At 47.3% G+C, this 26,340-nt stretch overlaps 1 protein-coding gene across 4 annotated transcripts; it reads right to left on the minus strand.

The window, feature by feature from the left end:
* kctd14 (potassium channel tetramerization domain containing 14) lies at positions 1-26,340 on the minus strand. Of its 4 annotated transcripts, none has more exons than XM_059646944.1 (4): positions 26,292-26,320; positions 14,180-14,262; positions 12,616-12,823; positions 1-2,520 (listed from the first exon to the last, which is right to left on the minus strand). In XM_059646944.1, the coding sequence occupies exons 3-4, from the start codon at positions 12,673-12,675 to the stop codon at positions 1,849-1,851; spliced, it is 732 nt and encodes a 243-aa protein (XP_059502927.1). In that variant the 5' UTR covers positions 12,676-12,823; positions 14,180-14,262; positions 26,292-26,320; the 3' UTR covers positions 1-1,848. The 4 variants fall into 4 exon arrangements, with proteins under 4 accessions (XP_059502927.1, XP_059502928.1, XP_059502929.1 ...); XM_059646945.1 differs by having other exon boundaries at positions 14,180-14,257; positions 26,292-26,311; XM_059646946.1 differs by lacking the exons at positions 14,180-14,262; positions 26,292-26,320 and adding exons at positions 23,624-23,719; positions 25,657-25,773.

The following is a 26,340-nucleotide window of genomic DNA, read 5'->3' on the forward strand; positions in this document are numbered from 1 at the left end:
TCAATGGAATACTTATCAGTCTTTAATAGAATTAGCAACAGGCATACAGCAGATTATGCAATCTGATTCTTTAAATATAGGCCAACCACACAATGAACACTGCACCCAACTGCAATTGGAGAATGTATCATTGCTTCAAGTTTCACTGTGACATAACTGAAAAGCCTTTCTGGTCGGAGGCAGATCCTGATTGCAGGAACACTGCTAACTAACAGGTCAAACAAGCCTGTTCCTGTAAGAAGGCAAATCAACACTTTTCCAAGCTGGCATCTTGTCACTACGGAACTTGGTGAGCTGGTGGCTGAAGTCAGTCCAGTGGCAGTTGTGCAGATAAATGGGCTGATCGTGAATTTCCTCTTGCAAACCATCCAATTCCCATTTCGGTTGACTTTCATGCTGACTAACCGTTCATCCATTTTGTGTCAATTCAAGCCACTCCCCACTTGATTATTCTTTCCCATGGTGTGGGCATGGCTCGCAAGGCCAATATTTGTTACCCATCCCTCTTGCTAAGGCCATTTCAGAGGGCAGTTAGGAGTCATGCCCATTGCTGAGAGTTTGGAGTCACACATAGGCCAGACCAGGTAAGGACTGAAGATTTCCTTCCCTAGCAAACCCAATGGGATTACAACAATTCATTACATGAACGGTGACCATGGAACTAAGACCAGCATTTCATGCCAACTTTATTCACTGAATTTAAGTTCATTTGAATAGGATTTGAGCTTGCATCTGCAGAATGTTAAGTGGAACTCTGGGTTACCATTTCCCCTTCATTCACGCTCATTAGAAATGTATCTGATGCTTTTCCCCTGGTCGCCTTGCCAAACTTAAAATAATTTTTGAATGAAAGCAAAATACCGCGGATGCTAGAAATCCGAAGCAACGACCATTCCTGCACATTGACCTTTGTAACTATTGGTTTTTAAGTCCAATGAGCTCCCCTTCCCTTCTTCCTGATGGGGTAAATGTCACTCTCCATCTCTGCCAAGACAGAGAGGCAGGTGGAGGGTGTTTAAAAGTCAACGAAGACATTGGTTTAGAGATGAGCAGAGTTCTTTAAATTACATGGAGAATCATCACAAGTGATGGCTGTGTTTATGGGAACCCAGGATTTCAATCAACGATTACTGAGAGGCAAACCCTGCTATTGTGAGCTGTACTGTCTCGGAACAGATTAAATAAGCAAAGAAAGATTCTCCAGTCATATGGGTTTGAGTACTCCTGCGATGAAGCAGATACCTCTGAATAGATACTGGCTGGGTCAAAGGTGCTTAAACACCTTGTTGGTCAGACTAAATAAATTGGATTGGAGAACGTTCCCAGTCAGAAAGAGCTCACTTAAGGGCAAATGGTCTTTCCTTTCCCTGAGCTGGCTTTGTCCTTTGGGAATTAAAAGAAAAGAACACAGGGTCCATTTGATAGTCCAACAACATTACAACTAAAGAAAGGAACAGCACTGGTAGATAATGCTGGTACAAGATGTAGTTAGTTTAGAGACACATGAGGATATATTTCTGTCAGTACCAGAGAACACAGGCTAACAATCAGTGAGCGGGATGTTTACTGAGGTGTTGTGAAGTGGGCTGTGCCATGTGAAAACGTGGTTAATGCAGACTGAGCACCGGTTTTCAAAGGGAATTGGGTAAACATCTGAAAAGGAGACATTGTCGAGGCTGTGGGGAAGTGTTGTGGGGATTAGAGAAAGAGCTGACACAGGCATCATGGGCCGACAGGCCTTCTGCCGTGCAATGTCATTCTGCAATTCTCATGTGGCTCCAAAATGCAACTCAGTGTTGCCCAGTGCCACAACTGCACGACACCCTGATTGTCTCAATATATTCAGTATTACCACCACGTAAAGGTAAATTTGTAGAGGAATTCACAAGGTCGAACAAGGAACCCTTTCCCTATCTCGTGGGGCCTGTAGGAGGCACTGTAGCCTTTGCTTTCGATGTCCAACTTGATGCAGTACAGTAGGTCAGAAATGGACGGAGATGCTTTCCAGGGCCCAAACCTCACAACCGACTCCTTGTCCGTGTCCAGGCCATTCACAGCCTCATGGCATTTGGCCACGTCCTCCTCGTTTCTGACAATGCACACGGTCACGGTGGACTGACGAGAGGCCACAGCCTCTGCCCTGGCCACCCGTACCATCACCTCAATGTTTTCCTGGTAACTTGGTACCCTGGCCAGGAACTGCCTCCGACCCACCATCTCGCCAAAGATCTTGGGCGAGTCTTCCAGCAGCTTGACCAGGGGCTCGATGCCATAGTACAAGGCTTCCTGGTAGACTACCTCGGCCAGGCTGGGTGGGGGCTCTTGACCCCGGAGGAAGTCCAGCACATATTTGAAGTGAGTCCCATCCCGGTCGATGAAGTATCTCCCTTCTGAGTCTATCTTGGGTCTGGACTGTCCACTAAACATCTCGGCCAGCTTGGACCTTGGATACTTGAGTAGAGTTCCGAGCGCAGTGGAGTAGATGTGACCTCCAACATTCAGACTGATCACTGACGAAGCCTGGAGAAGCAATACAAGAAGAGTGAACTGGGAGAAGTAAAACTGTACCTTTCTACAATCTTAGTCAATAACCCCCAACACTTGACATTCATCCTATTCATCGATCTCAAAGAGTGACTGTGAACTCAAAACATTGACAGTAAACAAATCCAAACTGGTGGAATGTAAATTCAATGAGTAAATGTGGAATATCACAGCTTTCCAAATTATAAATGACAAAGGTGGCAAGCATGGCACTAATGAAATTAATGTGAATTTTAAAAATAAAATTTCTTTGGTTCAGGAAATGAATCACTGGCTGAGCCAATGCTCATTGCCCATGCCTAATTGCCAGAGGGCAGTGCGGGGTCAACCATGTTACTGTGAGTCTGGAGTCACGTGTAGGCTAGAAACACTAAGGGTGGCAGATTTCCCGCCCTGAAGGGCATTAGGTGGACTTTTGTATAAGGTTAGGTTTTTAGTTGAATTGAAGGTTTTGGAATAGATCTGTAGTTCGGGTTGTGGGGGTTGAGGTTGGTTGGCCTGCCGAGCTGGTTTGTTGTTCCATAGACATTTCGTTACCGTGCTGGGTAACATCCTCAGTGCAGCCTCCAATGAAACACTGGTGTGTTTTCCCGCCTGGTTTTTAAACTCTCAACTTTTAAAATTGAATTTGATTGCCTGTCAGTGGGGTTTGATCTTATGTCCCCAGGATATTACCCTGGGAGTCTGGATTACTACGGCAGTGACATTACCACTACACTAGTCTTTTTATTGATGGCCTTTTAAACTGCAATACTTTCATTGTGTTAACATTGGAGACTTTCTGGAAATGCTTGCTGTCTGAGTCATTCTGAGGCACAGCCCAAACATTCCACTTCCATTTGGAAATGACAATTATTTGTTGTTCAAACACTGCTGAGCTGACCAACATAAGCCTATTGCTTGAGCAATGCAAGATGTTGTTACAGCAACACGGGAACAGGCACTGGCTATTCAGCCCCTTGAGACTGTTACTAAGTCACTAAGTGATGACTGGAACACCTTCTGAATCTACTTAACCTTGGTAGATGGATCTGTCAATTTTCATTCAATCTTGCCTCAACACATGTCTGTTTGGAGGCAAGTGTTCCAGGGTTCTGCTACCAGATTGTTGATAATAGACTAGCAAGTTGAAGGTTGCAAATTCAAATGGGAAGAGGTGAAACTGAGCTCAGAGAATCGGCTAGTTGGAAGAACGTTGTGAAAAGCCGGCCTTTAAGGATACATCTAACCATAGCATTGCTAAAGAGATAGTAGGAACTGCAGTTGCTGGAAGATCCGAGATAACAAGGCCTAGACCCTTCTCCTGAAACATTAGCTTTTCTGCTCCTAAGATTCTGCCATAGCCTTGCTAAGTCTGATCCTGCACGTTAACTAATTCTCTCAGTGACCAAAGGCTCAGTAGATCACAATGGGCCGAGGGACTAATCTGGTGAAGGACCCAACACGCAGGGGGAAAAAACAACTGCACCTCCCAGTCGCTAACCATTTCAACTCCCCCTCCCATTCCTTAGACGACATGTCCATCCTGGGCCTCCTGCAGTGCCATAATCGTGCCACCCGTAGGTTGCAGGAACAGCAACTCATATTCCGCTTGGGAACCCTGCAGCCCAATGGTATCAATGTGGATTTTACCAGCTTCAAAATTTCCCCTCTCCCCACTGCATCCCAAAGCCAGCCCAGTTCGTCCCTGCCTCCCTAACCTGTTCTTGCTCTCACCTATCCTCTCCTCCCACCTCAATCCGCACCTCCATCTCCTGCCTCCTAACCTCATCCCGCCCCCTTGACCTGTCCGTCCTCCCCAGACTGACCTATCCCCTCCCTACCTCTCCACCCATACTCTCCTCTCCAACTATCGTCTGCTCTATCCATCTTCGGTCCGCCTCCCCCTCTCTCCCTATTTATTTCAGAACCCTCTCCCCATCCCCCTTTTCTGATGAAGGGTCTAGGCCCGAAACGTCAGCTTTTATGCTCCTGTGATGCTGCTTGGTCTGCTGTGTTCATCCAGCTTCACACTTTGCTCTGGGACCTCCTTGCTGTCAGCCATACCAGGCACATGACACCAATAAAAATGACCACTGTCCATTAGACCATGTCTAGCATGAAGTCTGAGGACAGAGGCGAGGAAAATCATGTATAACAAGGTGTAGAGCTGGATGAACACAGCAGGCCAAGCAGCATCAGAGGAGCAGGAAAGCTGTTGTTTTGGGCCTAGACCCTTCCTTTTTCTGAAGAAGAGTCTAGGCCCGAACCGTCAGACTTCCTTGCTCTTCTGATGCTGCTTGGCCTGCTGTGTTCATCCAGCTCTACACCTTGTTGTCTCAGATGCTCCAGCATCTGCAGTTCCTACTATCTCTGAGGAAAATCGTGTATTGCGGTCTTACCATTGCACTAGGAATTGGACAGTAATACCGCAGTCTGTGAGCTGGTAGCAAAATGGTGATGTTGCTGGTCTATAATCCAGAGACATGGAATCAAATCCCACCACAGCAGCTGATAGAGTTTAAATTCAGTTAATACATCTGGAATCAAAAGATAGTGGGGCAGCATGGTGGCTGAGTGGTTAGCACCGCTGCCAGGGACATGGGTTTGATTCCATCCTTGGTAAATGCATTTGTGGAGTTTACATATTTTCACCCTGTCAGCTTGGGTTTTCTCCGGGTGCTCCAGTTTCCTCCCACAGTCCAAAGATGTGATTGCTAGGTGGATTCTAAATTGCCCATAGTACCCCGGGATGAACAGGCTTGGTGAATTAGCCATAGGAAATGCAGGGTTACTGTGATAGAGTAGGGGTTGTAGGTCTGTGTGGGATGCTCTTTGGAGCGTCAGTGTGGACTCGATAGGCTGAATGGCCTGCTTCCATACTATAGGAATTCTGCCGCTAGTGAGCATGGAATTATCACTCTTTGTGAAAACAGGTCTGGTTCACTAGTGGCCTTTAAGGAAGGAAATCTGCTGCCCTTACCTGGTCTGGCCTAAATACAGGTATTAACTTGATGAAATTGCTGAGCCAGTCACTCAGTTCTATTGCAATTAGGGGTGGACCAACCAGTGATGCCCACATCCCATGGAGAAAAGAAATGCAACGCTCCTCAATCATCAGCGCGCTCAGTGCATGCAGTGGGAGTATGCCCTTCAATAAAGCAGTCTTCATACAATTAATGAACCAATGAATTAAAGGTCAATCAGCAGGAGACAGATTGAACATGATTTGGTAAAAAAAAACTAGAAACCTTTGGTAACACTGGAGTTATTGAGATCTGGAATGTATGGTCTGAAATGGTGAAGAAGTAGCTTCCACATTAAGGGAAAATAAAACCAAAGAACCGCACAAGCTGGGTATCAGAACCAAAGGCAGAAATAATTAGGAGAACTCAGATGCTCCAGTCGCATCTGTGGAGAGTAAAGCAGAGTTAAAGTTTGAGGTCCAGTTCTGAAGAAGGGCCACCGGACGTAAATGTTAGCTCTGCTTTCTTTCCACAGATGCTGCCAAACCTGTCTGTGTTTTTGGTCCACAATAAGGATATTGGATAAATATTTAGAACAAGAGAATTAGTGGCTGGAGCAGGCCACTCAGCCCCTTGAATCCGTTCTGCCATTTGATACAATCATGGTTGATCTCATCTCAGCCTCAGCTCCACTGTGCTGCCTGCTCTCCATAATCTTTCAAACCAGTTAATACAAAAAGGAGCAAAACTATGCTGAGCTCTATTTGGAAAAGGTGGGCCAAATGTATGGCTAAGTGCATAGCCACCTGGGCTAAGATAGGCTGAATGGCCTCCTTCAGTGCTGTAATATGCAGCACCAGGTGTACTTGAGTGGGGAATGTCAACCTCAGGAAACAAGCAAACTGTATCTGAACCCTAAGAAGAGCCGGCCTTAGGCAGAGCTCAGTGATTTTTGTAGTAGCCTTTGACAACAGCATTTTGCCAAGGGGCCTGGGTAGAACATGAGGCTGATATAGAACATACAATATGGAAGCAGGCCATTCTGCCCATGGAGTCCAACCTGACACTCCAAAGAGCATCCCACCCAGACCCAACCCCCTGTCCAATCCCTGTAACCCTGCATTTCCCACCTAGCATCCACACTATGGCCTTTTTAGCATAGCCCAATCACCCAAACCTGCATGTGTTTGGACTGTGGGAGGAAACTGGAGCACCCAGAGGAAGTGTACACAGACACACGGAGAACGTGCAAACTCCACAGAGATAGTTACCCAAGGCTGGAATTGAACCCAGATCCCTGGCGCTGTGAGGTAGCAGTGTGAACCAGAGAGCCACTGTGCCATGGAGCAAAAGGAAAATATATGGCAGGGTCTGCACTCAGGTCTGGCACAAAGGGAGGGAATTTTGTTTCTTGGAGTATAGCCATCACTCAAGCTGCCCCAAGAAAAGACTCCTTAACCTAACATGAAAATTGATATTGATCAATGTTCCTGGGCTGGAGGTTTCATCGCAAGATCTCCAACCTCCTTTCATTCCTCCCCCCACTCTCCTTGTGTTTAGCTGTAGGCTGGTGAAGAGCTATGAGGATGAATACAACGGGAAACCAATAGGAAAGTGAACAGTGTCTCTTTGCTTGATTAGATTGAGCCAAAGAGTATTTACAGCATGCAAACAGGCCCTTCAGCCCATTGTGTCCATGCTGGTCATTAATCATCCATCTATTCCAACGCCATTTTCCAACCCTTGACCTATGCCTGGTATCTATGGTGCTTTAAGTGTTTATTTAGACTAAAGAAAGAACAAAGGACAATACTGCATAGGAATAGGCCCTTCAGCCCACCAAATCTGCACCGACACATTTTGCCCTTCCATACTAAAACTGTCTTCACTTACAGGATCAGCATCCCTCTGTTACCTTCCTATTCATGTATTCATCCAGGTGCTACTCAAATACCGCTATTGTATCTGCCTCCATCACCTCCTCTGACAGCACGTTGCAGGCACTCACCAAACTTTGTGTGAAAAACCTGCCTCGCACATCTCTTCTAAACTCCTCCACTTGCATCTTGAACCTGTATCCCGCAGTAATTGACCCCTCCACCCTGGGAAAAACACCTCATACTTTCCACTCTATCCATGCCTTTCACAATCTTATAAACTGATATCAGGTCGCCCCCTCAACCTCTTGCATTCCAGTGAAAACAAACCCAGTCTATCCAACCTTTCTTTGTAGCTAAAACCCCCCATACCAGGCAACGTCCTGATAAACTTTATCTGTACCCTCTCCTACCCACCCGTGTCCTTCTGGTAGTGTGGTGACCAGAACTGTACACAATATCCCAAGTGTGGCCTAACTAAAGTTCTATAAAGGAGGGATGTGATCATAATGGAGAGGGTGTGCAGAGGACATTGTCCAGTCTGGAGACATTCAGCTCTGAAGACGAATGAGAGGGGCTGTGGATGCTTTCCTTAGAGCAGAGAAGTTGGGGTGGGTGGGGAAGCCTGATCAGGGCGAAGAGTGTTCTGAGGGTCTCCCCAAAGAGTATCACTCAGCACCCCCACCAAACGTTTCAACACATCACATCAATTCTGCTGTCAGTGCCTGGAGAGAGTGTCAAGAGGCATAAATATACTGAACATGGCTGGGTGGGTGGGGGGGTTTATGGAGGTGGGGGTGCTCATGACACAGGAGGGTCAGCGTGTCAGGAGGATCATCCGAGGGAAGGGGCTCTCCATCCCAGTGATGGTCTACCATCTCCAAAGCCCTGCAACAGACATTTGTCCTGGCTGACAGCTTCAGACGTGAGAATATTTCATAAGTCATTAGTGACATTTAAGTGACTGCTGGACATGCACATGGACAGCAGTGAATAGAGGGGAATGTAGGTTCGGTTATTTTGTTTTTGGATTAGGATTATTCCACGGCACAACATCATGGGCCGAAGGGCCTGTACTGTGCTGTACTTTTCTATGTTCTATGTTCTAAAGCTGCAGCATAACTTGCCTATCCTTGTCCTCATTGCTCCCTCCAATGAAGGCAAGCATCCTATAGGACTTTATTACTACCTTATCTACCTATGATACCTTCCTCAGTGATCTGTGGGACCTGCACACCCAGAACCCCTGTGTAACAATACTCCTAAGAGTTCTGCCATTCACTGTACACCTTCTACCTGACGTTCCAAAATGCATCACCTCATATTTGTCTGGATTAAACTCCATTTGCAATTCTTCTGCCCATGTCTCCAGCCAATCTATATCCTACCATATCCTTTGACAATCCTCACTATCTACAACTACAAAAATCTTTGTATCATCTGCAAACTTACTAATTATACCAGCTACATTTTCCTCCAAATCATTTATGTAGATCATGAACAACAGAGGTCCCAGCACGGATCCCTGAGAGCCACTTCTAGTCACAGCCCTCCGTTCCAAAAAGTTTCCTTCCACCGCTACTGTCTACCTCCCGTGATTAAGCCAGTTTGGCCATCCATCTTGCTGGCTCACTCCTGAAACCATGTGACTCTACCTTTTGTACCAGGCTGCCATGAGGGCCCTGTCAAAGGCTTTACTGAGGCTACGTAGACAACATCAACCACTTTTCCTTAATTAATCATCTTCGTCACCTCCTCAAAATACTCGATCAAGTTAGTGATCTCCCCTACATAAAACCATGTTGTCTAACGCTAATAAGTCCATTTGTTTCTAAATGCGTATAGAACCTGCCTGCCACTGAGAATATTTTCCGATAATTTTCCTACCACTGATGTGAGACTCCCAGGTCAGTAATTTCCAGGATTATCCTTGTTGCCTTTCTTAAACAATGGGACAATGTTGGCTACTCTCCAGTCCTCTGGGATCTCACCTGTGGCCAAAAATGTCTGTCATCGCTCCAGCAATTTGTTCTCTTGCCTCTCTCGATATTCTGGAATTGATCCCAACAGATCCGGGGCGTTATCTATCTTGATTTAAACACCTCTTAAATGTTTTGAGGGTTCTCACCTCTACCCTTTGAAATGCAGATTTCCAGAAAGCCACTAGCCTCTGCGTGAAAACATTTTTCTTCAAAACCCTTCTAACTGTTAAGCTTCTTACTCCTGTGCCCCTGGGTTGTTGCCCTCCCCCTACAAAAGGGAAAAAATGGCATTTTATCTATATTCCTAGAAATTTGTGCACCTCCATCAATATCCTCTCAGCCTTCCCAGCTGTATGGAAGACCATCCGAACATATCCAGCTCCTCTTCATCACTAAATTGCTCCATCCCAGGCAGCATCCTGGTGAATCTCCTCTGTATCCCATCCAGTGCAATCACATCTCATCTACAGTATGGTAACCAGAAATGTACATTGGGATCAGAGATGATGGGGACTGCAGTTGCTGGAAAATCCAAGATAACAAAGTGTGAAGCTGGATGAACGCAGCTCCTAAGATGCTGCTTGACATGCTCCTGCTCCCATTTTCTATGCTTCACGACCATTCCAAGCAAAGAGCTTCAAAGACTCAGTACAGAAAAAATATTCTCCGCATGTTTGTCATAAATGGATGATGTCTGATTTTTAAACAGTGAGTGGTGAGTACGAGACTCTCTCACATCCACCCTGTTAAAGCCCTTCAGCATCTTAGGGGTGGCACGGTGGCTCAGTGGTTAGCACTGCAGCCTCACAGCGCCAGGGACCTGGGTTCGATTCCAGACTCACGCGACAGTCTGTGCAGAGTTTGCACATTCTCCCCGTGTCTGCGTGGGTTTCCTCCGGGTGCTCCGGTTTCCTCCCACAGTCCAAAGATGTGCAGGCTAGGTGGATCGGCCATGCTAAATTGCCCATAGTGTTCAGGGGTGTGTGGGTTATAGGGGTCTGGGTGGGATGCTTCAGGGACGGTGTGGACTTGTTGGGCCGGAGGGCCTGTTTCCACACTGTCGGGAATCTAATCTAATCTTGCATGATTCAATCAAGCCATATCTTATTCTCGCAACTCTAACGCATGCAAACGTAAACTGTCTAGCCTTTCCTCATAAGACAACCAACACATTTCAGGTATTAATCTGGGAAATCTTCTCTGCTTCCAATGCATGTACATCCTCCCTAAGTAAGGAGATCAGGTAAATACTGACATGAAGTAGCAGGGCTGAATGGCCTGTTTCTGTGCTGTAATTTTGTGTAACTCTAGAGCAACTCTCAGAATCTCCTGGAAGGAAAAAATATAATGGCTCGAATGTTGTCAATGAAGAGGTAATGAAGTTCATTCTGGTTCCTGGACAGCCATTGCTTTTCCCAGCTGGTGACCATTGGCACTAGCTGCTCAAAGGCTGCTTTGCAAACAGTCATTGGCTTTTTCTAGCTGACCTAAAGCATTGACTCTCCTGGTTCTCTGATGCTGCATGGCCTGCTGTGTCTCTCCAGCTCCACACTATGTTGTTTCATAGTAATCATTAATTGTTTCTTGTTTATTGGCCTCTCCCATCCATAACATTTAAAAATTCAAATAAACTTATTGTTTTTTATGGAATGTGGGCATCCATAATGACTCGAGCTGAGTGGCCATATTGAGGGTGGTTATGAGTCCACCACATTGCTATGGGTCTGGAGTCACATAGCAACAAACCAGGTAAGGATGGAAGAACTCATTTCCTAAAAGACATTAATGAACAGACAAGTTCACCACCAGGCATGCTTTTAGCTCCAAACTCAGTAAATGGAAACAGAAATTGCCGGGTTAAAAAACTCAAGAGGGTCTGGCAGCATCTGTGGAGAGAAAGCAGAGTTAACGTTTCGGATCCAGTAAAAGTTTGAGTCAATTCTCAAGAAGGACCTGACACATTAACTCTGCTTTCTCTCCACAAACGCTGCCAGATCTGCAGTTTTTCCAGCAATTTCAGTTTTTTCTGGTTTCTGATTTCCAGTATCTATAGTTCTTTCAGTTTTTTATTACACTCAATCTGCCATGGTGGGCTTTGAAGGCACATCTCTTAACTATTACTGGAGCTCTGGGTTGCGAGTCCAGTGACATTATCACTACACTGCCACCTCCACCAAACAAAATAAGAAATAAGAGCAGGAGTAGGCCATCTGGCCCATCGAGCTTGCTCTGCCATTCAATAAGATCATGGCTGACCTTTCAATGGGCTCAGCTCCACTTAGCCCTTCCTGACCCCCTCCACTCACCATAGTCCTTAATTCCTTTACTGTTCAAAAATCTATTTATCTTCGCTTTAAACATATTTAATAGGATAGCCTCAAACGTGTCACTGGGCAGGGAATTCCACAGAATCACAATGTTCTGGGTGAAGAAGTTCCTCCTCAACGCAGTCCTAAATCTGCCGCACCCCCTTTATTTGGAGGCTATGCCCCCAAGTCCTAGTTTCACACACCAGTGGAAGCAACCTCCCTGCTTCTATCTTATCTATTCCCTTTATAATTTTAAAGGTTTCCTTAAGATCCCCCCCGCCCCCAATTCTTCTAAATTCCAATGAGGAAAGTCCCAATCTGCTTAATCTCTCCTCATAATGTGTCCTCCCCTGCAGGGAATTTGTTTGGGTGTGTGGAACTTTGAAATCAGTGCTCCCGGATCCGTATGTACATATCCCCCACACTGAGACAGAGAGCTCCCCACCTCCCCCACCTCCACTATTCTCCAGAAAGGAAAAGGGAGGAGATTTTAACAAAACACTGAAAGTCATCTGTGATGCCCATCCCCCATACTCTATAAAAACACAACTGCTATCAAAGGGATAGCAGGATGGTGAGAGTGAAAGAAAGAGTGAAGGACTGCGAGGAGAGAGAGAGCAACACAGAAGGAAGAAAGGGAAGGAGAAACAGAGGTGGGATAAAAAGATATGAAGTGATATCGCTGGGGGATCAGAGAGGATGGGGGAGAGGCAGAAGGAGAAAGAACAAGAGAGAAACTGAGAGTAGAGGAGGGAAGGAGAAACGACAGAGAGGATGGACAGAGAAAAGAGGGACAAAAAAGAAGGGATAGGAGAGGATGAGAAGGGGAGATAGGGAGAGAAAAGAGGAGATGAGCACAGGGAGAGAGAGAGAGACAGAGAAGGAAGTGACAGTCTAGGAACTATCCATTACAGAATTCTCAGCAACATTTTAGCCAGGGACAAAAGTTAAAACTTACACTTTGAGGGCTGCCCATATTAGTTTTCACAGATGTTCCTCTGGAGCCGGTGGAACTCATTCTGTCCGTCTGTGTGTCCCAGCTGCTCGGCAATACAGAAACCAGAGGCACCTGCCAAAGGAATTTTCTCTCCTACGTAAACAGTCAGGTGGAATTGGGCGGGCCAACATTGCCACTCAGCACTGTTAAAGACATGAACACAATCCTGCTGGAGAGAAAGGCAACAATTTCACATCACAGTGCACACACTGTGGTGTTCATTCAATGTGGAGTGGAACTCGCCCGATTAAAGCAATTTATGAAACACACACATAACAAATCAAGTCCATAGCTCCCTGAAAATGACCACACAAGTAAGTAGGATGGTTCAGAAGTCGTACGGCATGCTTGCCTTTATTAGTTGGGGAATTGAGTACAAGAGCCAGGGTGTCATGTTGCAACTTTATAAGACTTTTGGTTAGGCCACAGAGTATTGCATTCAATTCTCGTTTCCACATTACAGGCAGGATTTGGAGAGGGTGCAGGAGAGGTTTTCCAGAATGTTGCCTGGATAAAAGGACATGAACGATAAGGAGAGGCTAGAAAAACTTAAGTTGTTTTCTCTGTAGCAGCAGAAGCTGCAGGGAGACCTGATAGAAAGGTGTAAAATTATGAGAGGTGTAGATTGGGTTGACAGTCAGAAGTTTTTCTCCAGACTTGAAATACTAGGGGACATGCATTTACGTTGGGAGGGAAAACTCAAAGGAGATGTGAGAAGCAAGTTTTTTACATAGAGTGGTAGGTGTCTGTTACATGCTGCTGGGCTGGTGGTGGAGGCAGATATGGTAGGAGTGTTTAAAGGACTTTGAGATAAACATGTGAAAATGCCCTCTACACCCTCTCCACCTATCTTCTTTACTCTCCATCTTCGGTCCGCCTCCCCCTCTCTCCCTATTTATTCCAGCTCCCTCCCCCCATCCCCCTCTCTGATGAAGGGTCTAGGCCCGAAACGTCGGCTTTTGTGCTCCTGAGATGCTGCTTGGCCTGCTGTGTTCATCCAGCCTCACATTTTATTATCTTGGAATCTCCAGCATCTGCAGTTCCCATTATCTCTGATCCCATTTTCTCAGTTCCTCCGTCTCCATCGCATATGTTCAGATGAGGCCAACTTCGACAAGGGACCCTCTGAAATGTCGACCTTCTTCCCCAGCCAAGGATTTCCCAGCTCCGTTGTCGACAGAGCCCTCAATCAAGTCCCATCCATCTCCCGCACTTCTGCCCTCACTCCCTCTCTTCCCTCCTGCAACAGCGATAGGGTTCCCCTTATCCCCATCTACCATCCCACCAATGTCCACATCCAGAAGATTATCTAATGTCATTTCTGCCTCTTCCAGCAAGATGCCACCAACAGACACATATTCCCCTCCCCTCCCTTGTCCGCCTTCCGCAGGGACCGTTCCCTCTGGGACACCCTGGTCCACGCTTCCTTCACCCCAACACCTCCCCACAGCCCCTGTAACTGGTGAAAGTGCAACACCTGTCCATGTACCTCCTCCCTCCCCAGTACCCAAGAGCCCAAACATACCTTCCAGGTGAAGCAACACTTCACCTGCACTTCTCAGAAGCTAGTCTACTGCATTCACTGCTCACAATGTGGTCTTCTCTACACTGAGGAAACAAAATGTAAACTTGTCAACCGCTTCGCAGATCATCCACGTTCTGTTTGCAAAAAAGACCCTGAACTACCTGCCACTTTAATGCACCACCCTGCTCCCTGGCCAACATCTGTCTCTAGCTTGCTACAGTGTTCCAGCAAAACCCAATGCAAGCTGGAGGAACAACACCCCATTTTCCGCTTGGGAATCCTACAGCCTTCCAGACTCAATATTGAGTTCAATAATTTTAAGGCCTTAATTCTCCCATGTCCCAGCCCCCCACCCTTGTTACCACATAGCCTGCCATTACCCAACCCCTGTTGTTAGTCACTAACAGTCCCCATTAACAAATATTCACTCTCCCAGCCTGATCGTTAGCAACTCCTTTGTCTGTCCAGAGGGAGGAGGGTAACTTCTTCAGGTTAGGCATCCCTGGAAGAGGCTTCACAGTGAGGTTAAAATTGTATCAGTGATAACGGGAACTGCAGATGCTGGACAATCCAAGATAACAAAGTGTGAAGCTGGATGAACACAGCAGGCCAAGCAACATCTCAGGAGCACAAAAGCTGACGTTTTGGGCCTAGACCCTTCTCTAGGCCCGAAACGTCAGCTTTTGTGCTCCTGAGATGCTGCTTGGCCTGCTGTGTTCATCCAGCTCCACACTTTGTTATCTTTGTCTGTCCACTTGCCTCTCTTTCTCTTTGGGGTCTATTCTATTGTTTACTCCCTACCCCACCCGCCTCCCTATTTTCTGCACATAAACTGACGTTTTCCCAGCCACCATCAGTTCTGAGGAAGGGTCACCGGACTCGAAATGTTAACTTTGTTTTCTCCTTCATAGATGCTGCCAGACCTGCTGAGCTTCTCCAGCAATGTTGTTTTGGTTCCTGATTTACAGCATCCGCAGTTCTTTTGGTTTTTACATAGAACATAGAACATAGAACAGTACAGCACAGAACAGGCCCTTCAGCCCACAATGTTGTGCCGACCATTGATCCTCATGTATGCACCCTCAAATTTCTGTGACCATATACATGTCCAGCAGTCTCTTAAATGACCCCAATGACCTTGCTTCCACAACTGCTGCTGGAAACGCATTCCATGCTCTCACAACTCTCTGCGTAAAGAACCTGCCTCTGACATCCCCTCTATACTTTCCACCAACCAGCTTAAAACTATGACCCCTCGTGCTAGCCATTTCTGCCCTGGGAAATAGTCTCTGGCTATCAACTCTATCTATGCCTCTCATTATCTTGTATACCTCAATTAGGTCCCCTCTCCGCCTCCTTTTCTCCAATGAAAAGAGACCGAGCTCAGTCAACCTCTCTTCATAAGATAAGCCCTCCAGTCCAGGCAGCATCCTGGTAAACCTCCTCTGAACCCTCTCCAAAGCATCCACATCTTTCCTATAATAGGGCGCCCAGAACTGGACGCAGTATTCCAAGTGCGGTCTAACCAAAGTTTTATAGAGCTGCAACAAGATCTCACCACTCTTAAACTCAATCCCCCTGTTAATGAAAGCCAAAACACCATATGCTTTCTTAACAACCCTGTCCACTTGGGTGGCCATTTTAAGGGATCTATGTATCTGCACACCAAGATCCCTCTGTTCCTCCACGCTGCCAAGAATCCTATCCTTAATCCTGTACTCAGCTTTCAAATTCGACCTTCCAAAATGCATCACCTCGCATTTATCCAGGTTGAACACCATCTGCCACCTCTCAGCCCATCTCTGCATCCTGTCAATGTCCCGCTACAGCCTACAACAGCCCTCTACACTGTCAACGACACCTCCGACCTTTGTGTCGTCTGCAAACTTGCTGACCCATCCTTCAATTCCCTCGTCCAAGTCATTAATAAAAATTACAAACAGTAGAGGCCCAAGGACAGAGCCCTGTGGAACTCCACTCACCACTGACTTCCAGGCAGAATATTTTCCTTCTACTACCACTCGCTGTCTTCTGTTGGCCAGCCAATTACATTTTTAAAATTCTTTTGTGGGATGTGGGGGTCAGTGGCTGGCCAGCATTTGTTGCCCGTCCCTAGTTACTCTTGAGAAGGTGGTCATGAGCTGCCTTCTTGAACCGCTGTAGTCCACTTGACCCACATTTCCCTTAGGGAGGGAATTCCAGGATTTTAACCCAGTGACAGTGAAGGAATAATGATATATTTCTGTATCAGGGTGGTGAGTGGCTTGGAGGGGAACTTGAAGGTGGTGGTGTTCCCATGTTTCTGCTGCCCAGGTCCTTCCAAATAGAAGTGTTTGTGGGGTTGGAAGGTGCTCTCTCAGGATCCTTGATGAGTTTCTGCAGAGCACCTTTGAGATAGTACACACTGCTGCAACTGAGTGTTAGTGATAGTGGGAGTGGATGCTTGTGGATTTAGTGCCAATCAAGCGGCTGCTTTGTCCCGAATGGTGTCAAGATTCTTGCATGTTATTGTGGGGGATATTCCATTGCACTCCTCACTGTGCCTGTCAATGGTGGACAGGCTTTGGGGAGTCAGGAGGGGACTTACTCACCACAGTATTCCTAGCCTCTGACATGCTGTTATAGCCACAGTGTTTATGTGATGAGTCTAGGTGTGTTTCTGGTCAATGATTGCCCCCAGGATGTTGACAGTGGGGATTCAGTCATGGTAGCACCATTGAATGTCAAGTGGCAGCTGTTAGATTGTCTCTTATTCATGGCAGTCATAGCCTGGTATTTGTGTGATACGGCTGTTTCTTGCCATTTGTCAGCCCAAGCCTGGACCTTGTCCAGATCTTGTTGCATTTGTACATTGGCTGTTTCAGTGTCAGAAAAATCACGAAGAGTACTGAACATTGAGCAATCATCAGCAAATGTCCCCATTCCTGACCTTATGACGGAGGGAAGGTCATTGATGAAGCAGCTGAAGATGGTTGGTCCTAGGACACTACCTCGAGGAACTCCTGCAGAGATGTCCTGGAGCTGAGATGACGGAGGTCCAACAACCATGACCATCCCCATATGTGTCAGGCTTGACTCCAAACAGTGGAATATTTGCTCCCTGATACCCATTGATTCCGGTTTGTCTCGGGCTCCTTGATGACACACTTAGTTGAATACAGCCTTGATACAAGGGCTGTCACTCTCACCTCACCCTCTGGAATTCTGCTCTTTTGTCCATGTTTGAACTGAGGCTGTAATGAGGTCAGGAGCTGAGTGGCCCTGGCTGAAGCCAAACTGGGCATCACTGAGCATGTTATTGCTGAGCAGGAGCTGCTTGATAGCGCTGTTACTGACACCTTCCATCACTTTACTGATGATCGAGAGGGGACTGATATGGCGGTAATTGACTGTGTTGAATTTGTCCTGCTTTCCATGTATAGGACATACCTGGGAAACCTTCCACATTGTCAGATAGATAGCAACTGTACTGGAACAGCTTGGCTCGGGGAGCGGCAAGTTCTGGAGCGCAGGTTTTCAGTACTATTGCCGGAATGTTGTCAGGGCCCTCAGCCTTTGCAGTATCCAGTGTCTCCAGTCATTTCTTGATATCCCATGGAGTGAATCGAATTGGCTGAAGACTGGTATCAGTAACACTGGAGACCACTGGAGGAGGCTGAGATGGATCATCCACTCGGCACTTCTGGCTGAAGATTGCTGTGACTGCTTCAGCCTTATCTTTTGCACTGATGCACTGGGCTCTTCCATTATTGAGGATGGGGACATTTGTGAAGTGTCCTCCTCCAGTGAGTTGTTTAATTGTCTGCCACCATTCACTACTGGATGTAGCAGGACTGCAGATCTTTGACCTGATCTGTTGGTTGTGGGATCACTTTGCTCTGTCCATTACTTGCTGCTTATGCTGTTTGGCGTGCATGTAGTCCTGTTTGGTGGCTTCACCAGGTTGATACTTCATCTTCAGGTTTGCCTGGAGCTGCTCCTGGCATGCCCTCCTGCACTCCCCATTAAACCAGGGTTGATCCCCTGGCTTGATGGCAATGGTTGAGTGGGGGATACGCCGGGCCATGAGGTTATAGATTGTGCTGGAGAACAATTCTGCTGCTGTTGATGGCCCACAACGCTTCACGGATGCCCAGTTTTAAGTTTGTTAGATTTGTTTGACGTCTGCGCCATTTGGCACAATGATAGTGCCGCACAACATGATGCAGGTTATTCTCAATATGAAGGTGGGACTTTGTCTCCACAAGGACTGTATGGTGATCAGTCTCACCAATTCTGTCGCGGACAGATACATCTGCAGCTGGAAGATTAGTAAGGATCAGGCCAAGTATGTTTTTCCCTCTTGTTGGTTCCCTCACCACCTACTGCTGACCCAGTCTAGCAGTTATGTCCTTCAGGACCCAACCGGCTCGATCAGTAGCACTGCGGCCGAGCCACACTTGGTGATGGACATTGAAATCCCCCACCCAGAGTACATTTTGTGCCCTTGCCATCTTTAGTGCTTCCTCTAAGTGTTGATCAACATGGAGAAATACTCATTCATCACCTGAGGGAGGGCGGTACGTGGTAATCAGCAGGAGGTTTCCTTGCCCATGTTTAACCTGAAGCCATGAGACTTCATGCGTCAATGTTGGAGACTTCTAGGGCAACTCCCTTTCAACTGTATGCCACTGTACCACCACTTCTGCTGGATTTGTCCTACGCATGGGATGGGCATATCCAGAGATTGTGATGGTGGTGTCTGGGATATTGTCTGTAAGGTATGATTCCCTGAGAATGACATGTTAGGCTGTTGCAAAATTCTTCCAATGTTGGCACGAGCCACCAGATGTTAGTGAGGAGGACTTTGCAGCGTTGACAGGGCTGTTTCTGCCGTTGTTTTTTCTGGTGCTTAGATCGATGCCGGACAATCTAAGTTTCATTTCTTTGAGACTTTGTAGCAATTGGTACAACTGAATGGCTTGCTGGGCTATTTCAGAGGGAAGCCTGTGGGTCTGGAGTCACATGTAGGCCAGACCAGGTAAGGAAGGCAGTTTCCTTCCCTATAGGACATTAGTGAACCAGATGGGTTTTTCCAACGATTGGCAATGGTTTCATAATCATCAGTAGATTCTTATCTCCGGATTTTTTTCCCGTGGTGGGATTCAAACCCGCATCCCCAGAAACTTAGCTGGATTTCTGGATTAATAGCCTAGCAATAAAACCACTCGGCCTTCCCTCCACACAGTTAGGCGACTGATCAGTCAGGATCTCATTGAATGGTGGAACGGGCTTGAGGGGCTAGATGGCTTTCACATATACCCAAGTCTTAACTCTGCCTGTCTTACTGGGATAATAAAATGTGAGGCTGGATGAACACAGCAGGCCAAGCAGCATCTCAGGAGCACAAAAGCTGACGTTTCGGGCCTAGACCCTTCATCAGAGAGGGGGATGGGGGGAGGGAACTGGAATAAATAGGGAGAGAGGGGGAGGCGGACCGAAGTTGGAGAGTAAAGAAGATAGGTGGAGAGGGTGTAGGTGGGGAGGTAGGGAGGGGATAGGTCAGTCCAGGGAAGATGGACAGGTCAAGGAGGTGGGATGAGGTTAGTAGGTAGCGGGGGGTGCGGCTTGGGGTGGGAGGAAGGGATGGGTGAGAGGAAGAACCGGTTAGGGAGGCAGAGACAGGTTGGACTGGTTTTGGGATGCAGTGGGTGGGGGGGAAGAGCTGGGCTGGTTGTGTGGTGCAGTGGGGGGAGGGGACGAACTGGGCTGGTTGAGGGATGCAGTAGGGGAAGGGGAGATTTTGAAACTGGTGAAGTCCACATTGATACCATATGGCTGCAGGGTTCCCAGGCGGGATATGAGTTGCTGTTCCTGCAACCTTCGGGTGGCATCATTGTGGCAGTGCAGGAGGCCCATGATGGACATGTCATCAAGAGAATGGGAGGGGGAGTGGAAATGGTTTGCGACTGGGAGGTGCAGTTGTTTTTTGCGAACTGAGCGGAGGTGCTCTGCAAAGCGGTCCCCAAGTCTCCGCTTGGTTTCCCCAATGTAGAGGAAGCCGCACCGGGTACAGTGGATGCAGGACTTCCAATTCCCTGGCCCCCAACACCTCATATTCACCATGGACGTCCAGTCCCTGTACACCTGCATTCCACATGGAGATGGCCTCAAGGCCCTCCGCTTCTTCCTGTCCCGCAGGCCCGACCAGTCCCCCTCCACCGACACTCTCATCCGCCTAGCTGAACTCGTCCTCACACTCAACAACTTCTCTTTTGACTCCTCCCACTTCCTACAGACGAAGGGGGTGGCCATGGGCACCCGCATGGGCCCCAGCTATGCCTGCCTCTTTGTAGGTTACGTGGAACAGTCCCTCTTCCGCACCTACACAGGCCCCAAACCACACCTCTTCCTCCGGTACATTGATGACTGTATGGGCGCCGCCTCTTGCTCCCCAGAGGAGCTCGAACAGTTCATCCACTTCACCAACACCTTCCACCCCAACCTTCAGTTCACCTGGGCCATCTCCAGCACATCCCTCACCTTCCTGGACCTCTCAGTCTCCATCTCAGGCAACCAGCTTGTAACTGATGTCCATTTCAAGCCCACCGACTCCCACAGCTACCCAGAATACACCTCCTCCCACCCACCCTCCTGCAAAAATTCCATCCCCATTCCCAATTCCTCTGCCTCCGCCGCATCTGCTCCCACGACAAGACATTCCACTCCCGCACATCCCAGATGTCCAAGTTCTTTAAGGACCGCAACTTTCCCCCCACGGTGATCGAGAACGCCCTTGACCGCGTCTCCCGCATTTCCCGCGACACATCCCTCACACCCCGCCCCCGCCACAACCGCCCCAAGAGGATCCCCCTCGTTCTCACACACCACCCTATCAACCTCCGGATACAACGCATTATCCTCCGACACTTCCGCCATTTACAATCTGACCCCACCACCCAAGACATTTTTCCATCCCCTCCCCTGTCTGCTTTCCGGAGAGACCACTCTCTCCGTGACTCCCTTGTTCGCTCCACACTGCCCTCCAACCCCACCACACCCGGCACCTTCCCCTGCAACCGCAGGAAATGCTACACTTGTCCCCACACCTCCTCCCTCACCCCCATCCCAGGCCCCAAGATGACATTCCACATCAAGCAGAGGTTCACCTGCACATCTGCCAATGTGGTATACTGCATCCACTGTACCCGGTGCGGCTTCCTCTACATTGGGGAAACCAAGCGGAGACTTGGGGACCGCTTTGCAGAACACCTCCGCTCAGTTCGCAAAAAACAACTGCACCTCCCAGTCGCAAACCATTTCCACTCCCCCTCCCATTCTCTTGATGACATGTCCATCATGGGCCTCCTGCACTGCCACAATGATGCCACCCGAAGGTTGCAGGAACAGCAACTCATATTCCGCCTGGGAACCCTGCAGCCATATGGTATCAATGTGGACTTCACCAGTTTCAAAATCTCCCCTTCCCCTACTGCATCCCTCAACCAGCCCAGTTCGTCCCCTCCCCCCACTGCACCACACAACCAGCCCAGCTCTTCCCCCCCACCCACTGCATCCCAAAACCAGTCCAACCTGTCTCTGCCTCCCTAACCAGTTCTTCCTCTCACCCATCCCTTCCTCCCACCCCAAGCCGCACCCCCCGCTACCTACTAACCTCATCCCACCTCCTTGACCTGTCCGTCTTCCCTGGACTGACCTATCCCCTCCCTACCTCCCCACCTATACTCTCCTCTCCACCTATCTTCTTTTCTCTCCATCTTCGGTCCGCCTCCCCCTCTCTCCCTATTTATTCCAGTTCCCTCTCCCCATCCCCCTCTCTGATGAAGGGTCTAGGCCCGAAACGTCAGCTTTTGTGCTCCTGAGATGCTGCTTGGCCTGCTGTGTTCATCCAGCCTCACATTTTATTATCTTGGAATTCTCCAGCATCTGCAGTTCCCATTATCTCTGTCTTACTGGGAGTTGATTTCTTCCTACAATGAGAAAGAGGGAAATATGAAGGGAGATGAAAGAGATGCTGCCCATGCAGGTGGGGAAGTGTCTGACGTGAGTGTGTTAGCAGCACAGCGGGCACACAGGGTCAGTGGTAATAGGGTTAGCTGTGTGAGAATGAGTAACTTTGAATTTACATTCTGCTGAACATTTTAGTTTATCGATAGCTTTGTAGGAACAAATGTGGCTCCTTGAGCGTGTTTCACCAGTTAATGAGATTCTGACTGATCTGTCATCAACTCCATGTACCTGCCTTTAGCCCATATCCCTCAATATCTTTGCTTAGCAAAAATGTAAACATTTCAGACTTGAAATTAGCAACGGATCCTGCATCCACTGCCATTTGTGGAAGAGCGTTCCAAGCCTCTTTGTGTTCATGAAGTGCTTCATAATATCTCTCCTGAATGGTTTAGCTCTAATTTGTGTCTGAAAGTTTTATTTTAATAATTTTTTCATTATGAATGTTCTGCTTTTATAGTACTTCTGAATATGATCATTTAAATGCAGTGAACACAGTGAGTGTTTTAATGGCAAGATGCACATGCCAAAGAGATGTTTTGACTCCAAAGTTTTGGTAGTGTTTCCTGCCCTCTTGTGGCCATCCTCCTTTTCTTGAGTTTATTTTAACATCTTGACAAAATAAAAAGATTCTGTGGATCCCTTGTACCAAAGATTGCCTTCTCCTTTGAGGTTTGATATGTTCTGATTCTAGAACTCTGCTTTTCTTGAATGACTTTCTCCTGAATGAGGTCTTCTTTAGCCTGAGATAAATCTGATAAAGACTCATCAGCAATATCCATAACTATGGAGCCTCTAACTAATTCTATCTTCAAATCTCCTTACTCAGATTTCTCAACTAATCTGAGGCTGTTATTAATAAAATTACTCAGTGATTCACCAAAATTCTGAACTTTTCATTCGAAAGTTGCTCTTGATAGGGGGAGATCCTGTCTAATTAACTTTAGATTTTTGAAAATGTGACTAAATATATTGCTGAGCATAGTGCAGTTGATGTGGTTTATATGGGTTTCAGTAAGGCCTTTGACAAGGTACCACATGGAAGGCTGGACAAAAGGGAGGAACAAATGGGATCCAAGGCAAGTCGGCAAACTGGAACCAAAATTGGCTTACAAATGGGAGGCAACGGGTAATGGTGGAATGCTGATGTTAGGATCAGAAGCCTGTGCCCAGGGATTGGTGCTGGGATCCTCGCTGCTTGTTAAGCACATTAATGATTTTGATGTGAATGTAGGAAGATTACAGATGAAACAAAACTTGGTGGTGTTGTTGATGGTGAGTAGGATGGTCTCAGGCTACAGTCTGACATTGATTAGCTGGTAAATTGGGCAGAGCAATGGCAGATGGAACTCAGTCAAGATAAGCTGTATTTTGTGAGATCTGACGAGGGAAGGGTTAACACAATGAATGGTAGACGGTACTGAGAACCAAAAGTACCTTAGTGCAGAAGTCCATAGATCCCTGAAAGTGCCAGTGTAGGTAGATAGGGTGGTGAAGAAGCCATACAAATGCTTGTCTTCATTAGCCAGGGCACTGAAGATGGGAGCAAGGATGTCTTGTTACAATTTTATAGAACATTGGACAGGACGCTGTGTGCAGTTCTGGTCGCCACATGGAAGGATGTGATTGCACTTGAGGGGGTGCAAAGGAGGTTCACCTCCGTGCTGCCTGGGATGAAGCGTCTCAGTAATGAGGAGAGGCTGGATAGTCTAGATTTGTTTTCCCTGGAGTAGAGGAGGCTGAGGACGGGTGGATCCGATTCAGGAAACCAAAATTATGAGAGGCAGAGACAAAGTAGGTAATAAGATTCCTTTCCCCATGGCTGATGTGTCTAAGACCAGAGGGCATATGTTCAAGGTAGGGAGTAAATTGTTTAGAGGATATTTGGGGAAATGCTTTTTCACCCAGATGGTGGTAGAAATATGGAACGTTCTGCCTGAAAGGCTTGTGGAGGCAGATACTCACAACATTTAAGAAGCATCTGGGTGAGCACTTAAAATGACAGTGGAAGAACAGTCTGCCCAAGTGCAAGTAAATGGGATTAGTGTAGTTCGGTGTTTCTTGGTCAGCATGGATGGGCTAAAGGGTCTGTTTCTAAAGTGCATCTCTCTACAACCAATTGTATTAGTTCTGAGATTAATGTATTTATCAAAAGCTTTTAAAACTTCATTAAATTTGTCTGATGCTTCATTAGAAACTTGTCAAACAATTACAATGTCAGTTACATTTCCAATGGAATACATCAGTCATGCTGTCAAATTTCAAAGCATTTCTGTGCCCCATGTATTGTCTTTTACGTGATTCTCATCTCTACATCTGAGTTGATACATCTCTGTGCTTGAATCTTCACTGCACTAACAAATTGGATGTCCTGTCTTTTCATGCTTGCTACGGGTCTTATTCCTTATTTTAAAGCATCTTGTTCCATGAAAGTTTTCCCTTTCAAATTCACTCTGCCAGACCAGTTTTCTAACTTCAGTCAAGACTATGAGACACAGGAGCAAAAGTAGGCCATTCAGCCCATTGAGTCTGTTCTGCCATTCAATGAGGTCGTGGCTGATCTCATAACCCCCAACTCTACATTCCCGCCTTTTTCCCATAATCCTTGATTCCCTCCCTGGTTAAAAATCTCAGCTGTAAAAGCCTTGACAACAACTCCGAACTGCTCAGTTTACCTTCCCAAATGATCATTTCTCTTGGGATTGGGCCAGTGTTCACTGCAATGTTCCAATGAAGGGCAACACAAATTTGAGGAGCAGCACCTCTTCACTCAGGGGCTTTGTAATTTCGAACTCAATAACTTCAGCGCTTGACCGCATTATGCATGTTCTCCATTTTCTTACATTTTCTGCCCCCTCCCCACAACAGCCTTGTCTAGTAAGTGTTGTGTTTAATTTTCTTGGTCAAGACGACACATTCCACCCTTTCAAATCTTAAATAATGCCCATGTTACACCCCTTTCTCTCTTTTTCCACCATCCACAATCCCTTCAATTTTGAAAGTGGGCTTCAGCCTGAATTTCCCTGAGGTAGCTTTCAATGTCTTTCAGGCAATTACAGAGCTAACTTCACCCTAGCTTCAATCTATGCCCCCGGTCTTTGATCCCTCCATTGAGGGGAAATGTTTCTTCTTGTCCACCCCATCTAAGTTCCTAATAATCGTGTGCATCTCAATCATGATCCTTCTCAATCTCCTCTGCCCTCAGCAAAACAATTCCAGTCTGTCCAGTCTTTCTTCATAATTGAAAGCCTCCAATCCAGGCGTAGTGAGATCAGCCAGCTGAACTTCATAGAATAAGAGGTCTCTGATTGGGGCAATGAATTTGGTCCAATCAGGGAACACTGGCTGACATGTAAAAATGGGAAAGTCAAAGATAGTGACATTGTGGTACCTGACTCTGAAGGACACAGTACTAAAGCTCAGGACTATTTATGTGTAAGTAAAGAGTGACTTGGCGATGGGACACTGACCTCTATGCAGTTATTTCAGTGACGATGAGGGTAAAGCACGATCCTGAAAAATCTTGCTCCCGACAGTCATTCTTTGAGGTGGGGATAAGCGTTCCCTACATCATGCCTTTATTTGTGAAGCTTGGCTGGTTTGACCCTGCCATTGAGGCCAGGACCCAGCATATGGGAAGACACTAGCAGCCATGCGCCGGCACCTCCAGGCACTGCAATCCAGCCTGCCCCAGCTCAGAGCCTCCCTCTCCCAGACCTGCAAAGGACCCTCTCTGATGAAGGGTCTAGGCCCGAAACGTCAGCTTTTGTGCTCCTGGGATGCTGCTTGGCCTGCTGTGTTCATCCAGCCTCACATTTTATTATCAAGGACCCCTGCTGTTTTTTATCCTCCGCAGGATCCACAGACTGAACACCCAGTTCCACTCAGCTTTACTGGACACCAAAAATCCTAAGTACAACCAACTCACTGGCCCCTGCCACCCACAAGAGGATTCCTGCGCCTCCCAAATCCCGACTCTGTCCCTGCCCCTCCCCCACCATGCACCCGCCGCCATTGACCATGAGGACACGGCCGGAGACCCCACCGATGACGTCACATCGGCCTCCGCCGGCCACAGAACTTCCGGAACCGCTGCTGCAGTCACCACCTCCACGTCCAGGTACTACAGCCCACACACCACCCTCACCTCAGCT

This window comes from Stegostoma tigrinum, chromosome 6 (genome assembly GCF_030684315.1).
Source record: "Stegostoma tigrinum isolate sSteTig4 chromosome 6, sSteTig4.hap1, whole genome shotgun sequence".
Classification (NCBI taxonomy): Eukaryota; Metazoa; Chordata; class Chondrichthyes; order Orectolobiformes; family Stegostomatidae; genus Stegostoma; species Stegostoma tigrinum.

Excerpts from the sequence above, each read along its gene's own strand:
- kctd14 (XM_059646947.1), bottom strand. The coding sequence starts at position 12,675 with ATGAGTTCCACCGGCTCCAGAGGAACATCTGTGAAAACTAATATGGGC. Across the intron at positions 2,521-12,615 it reads ATATGGGCAGCCCTCAAAGT|GCTTCGTCAGTGATCAGTCT; the intron begins GTAAGTTTTAAC and ends TTGCTTCTCCAG.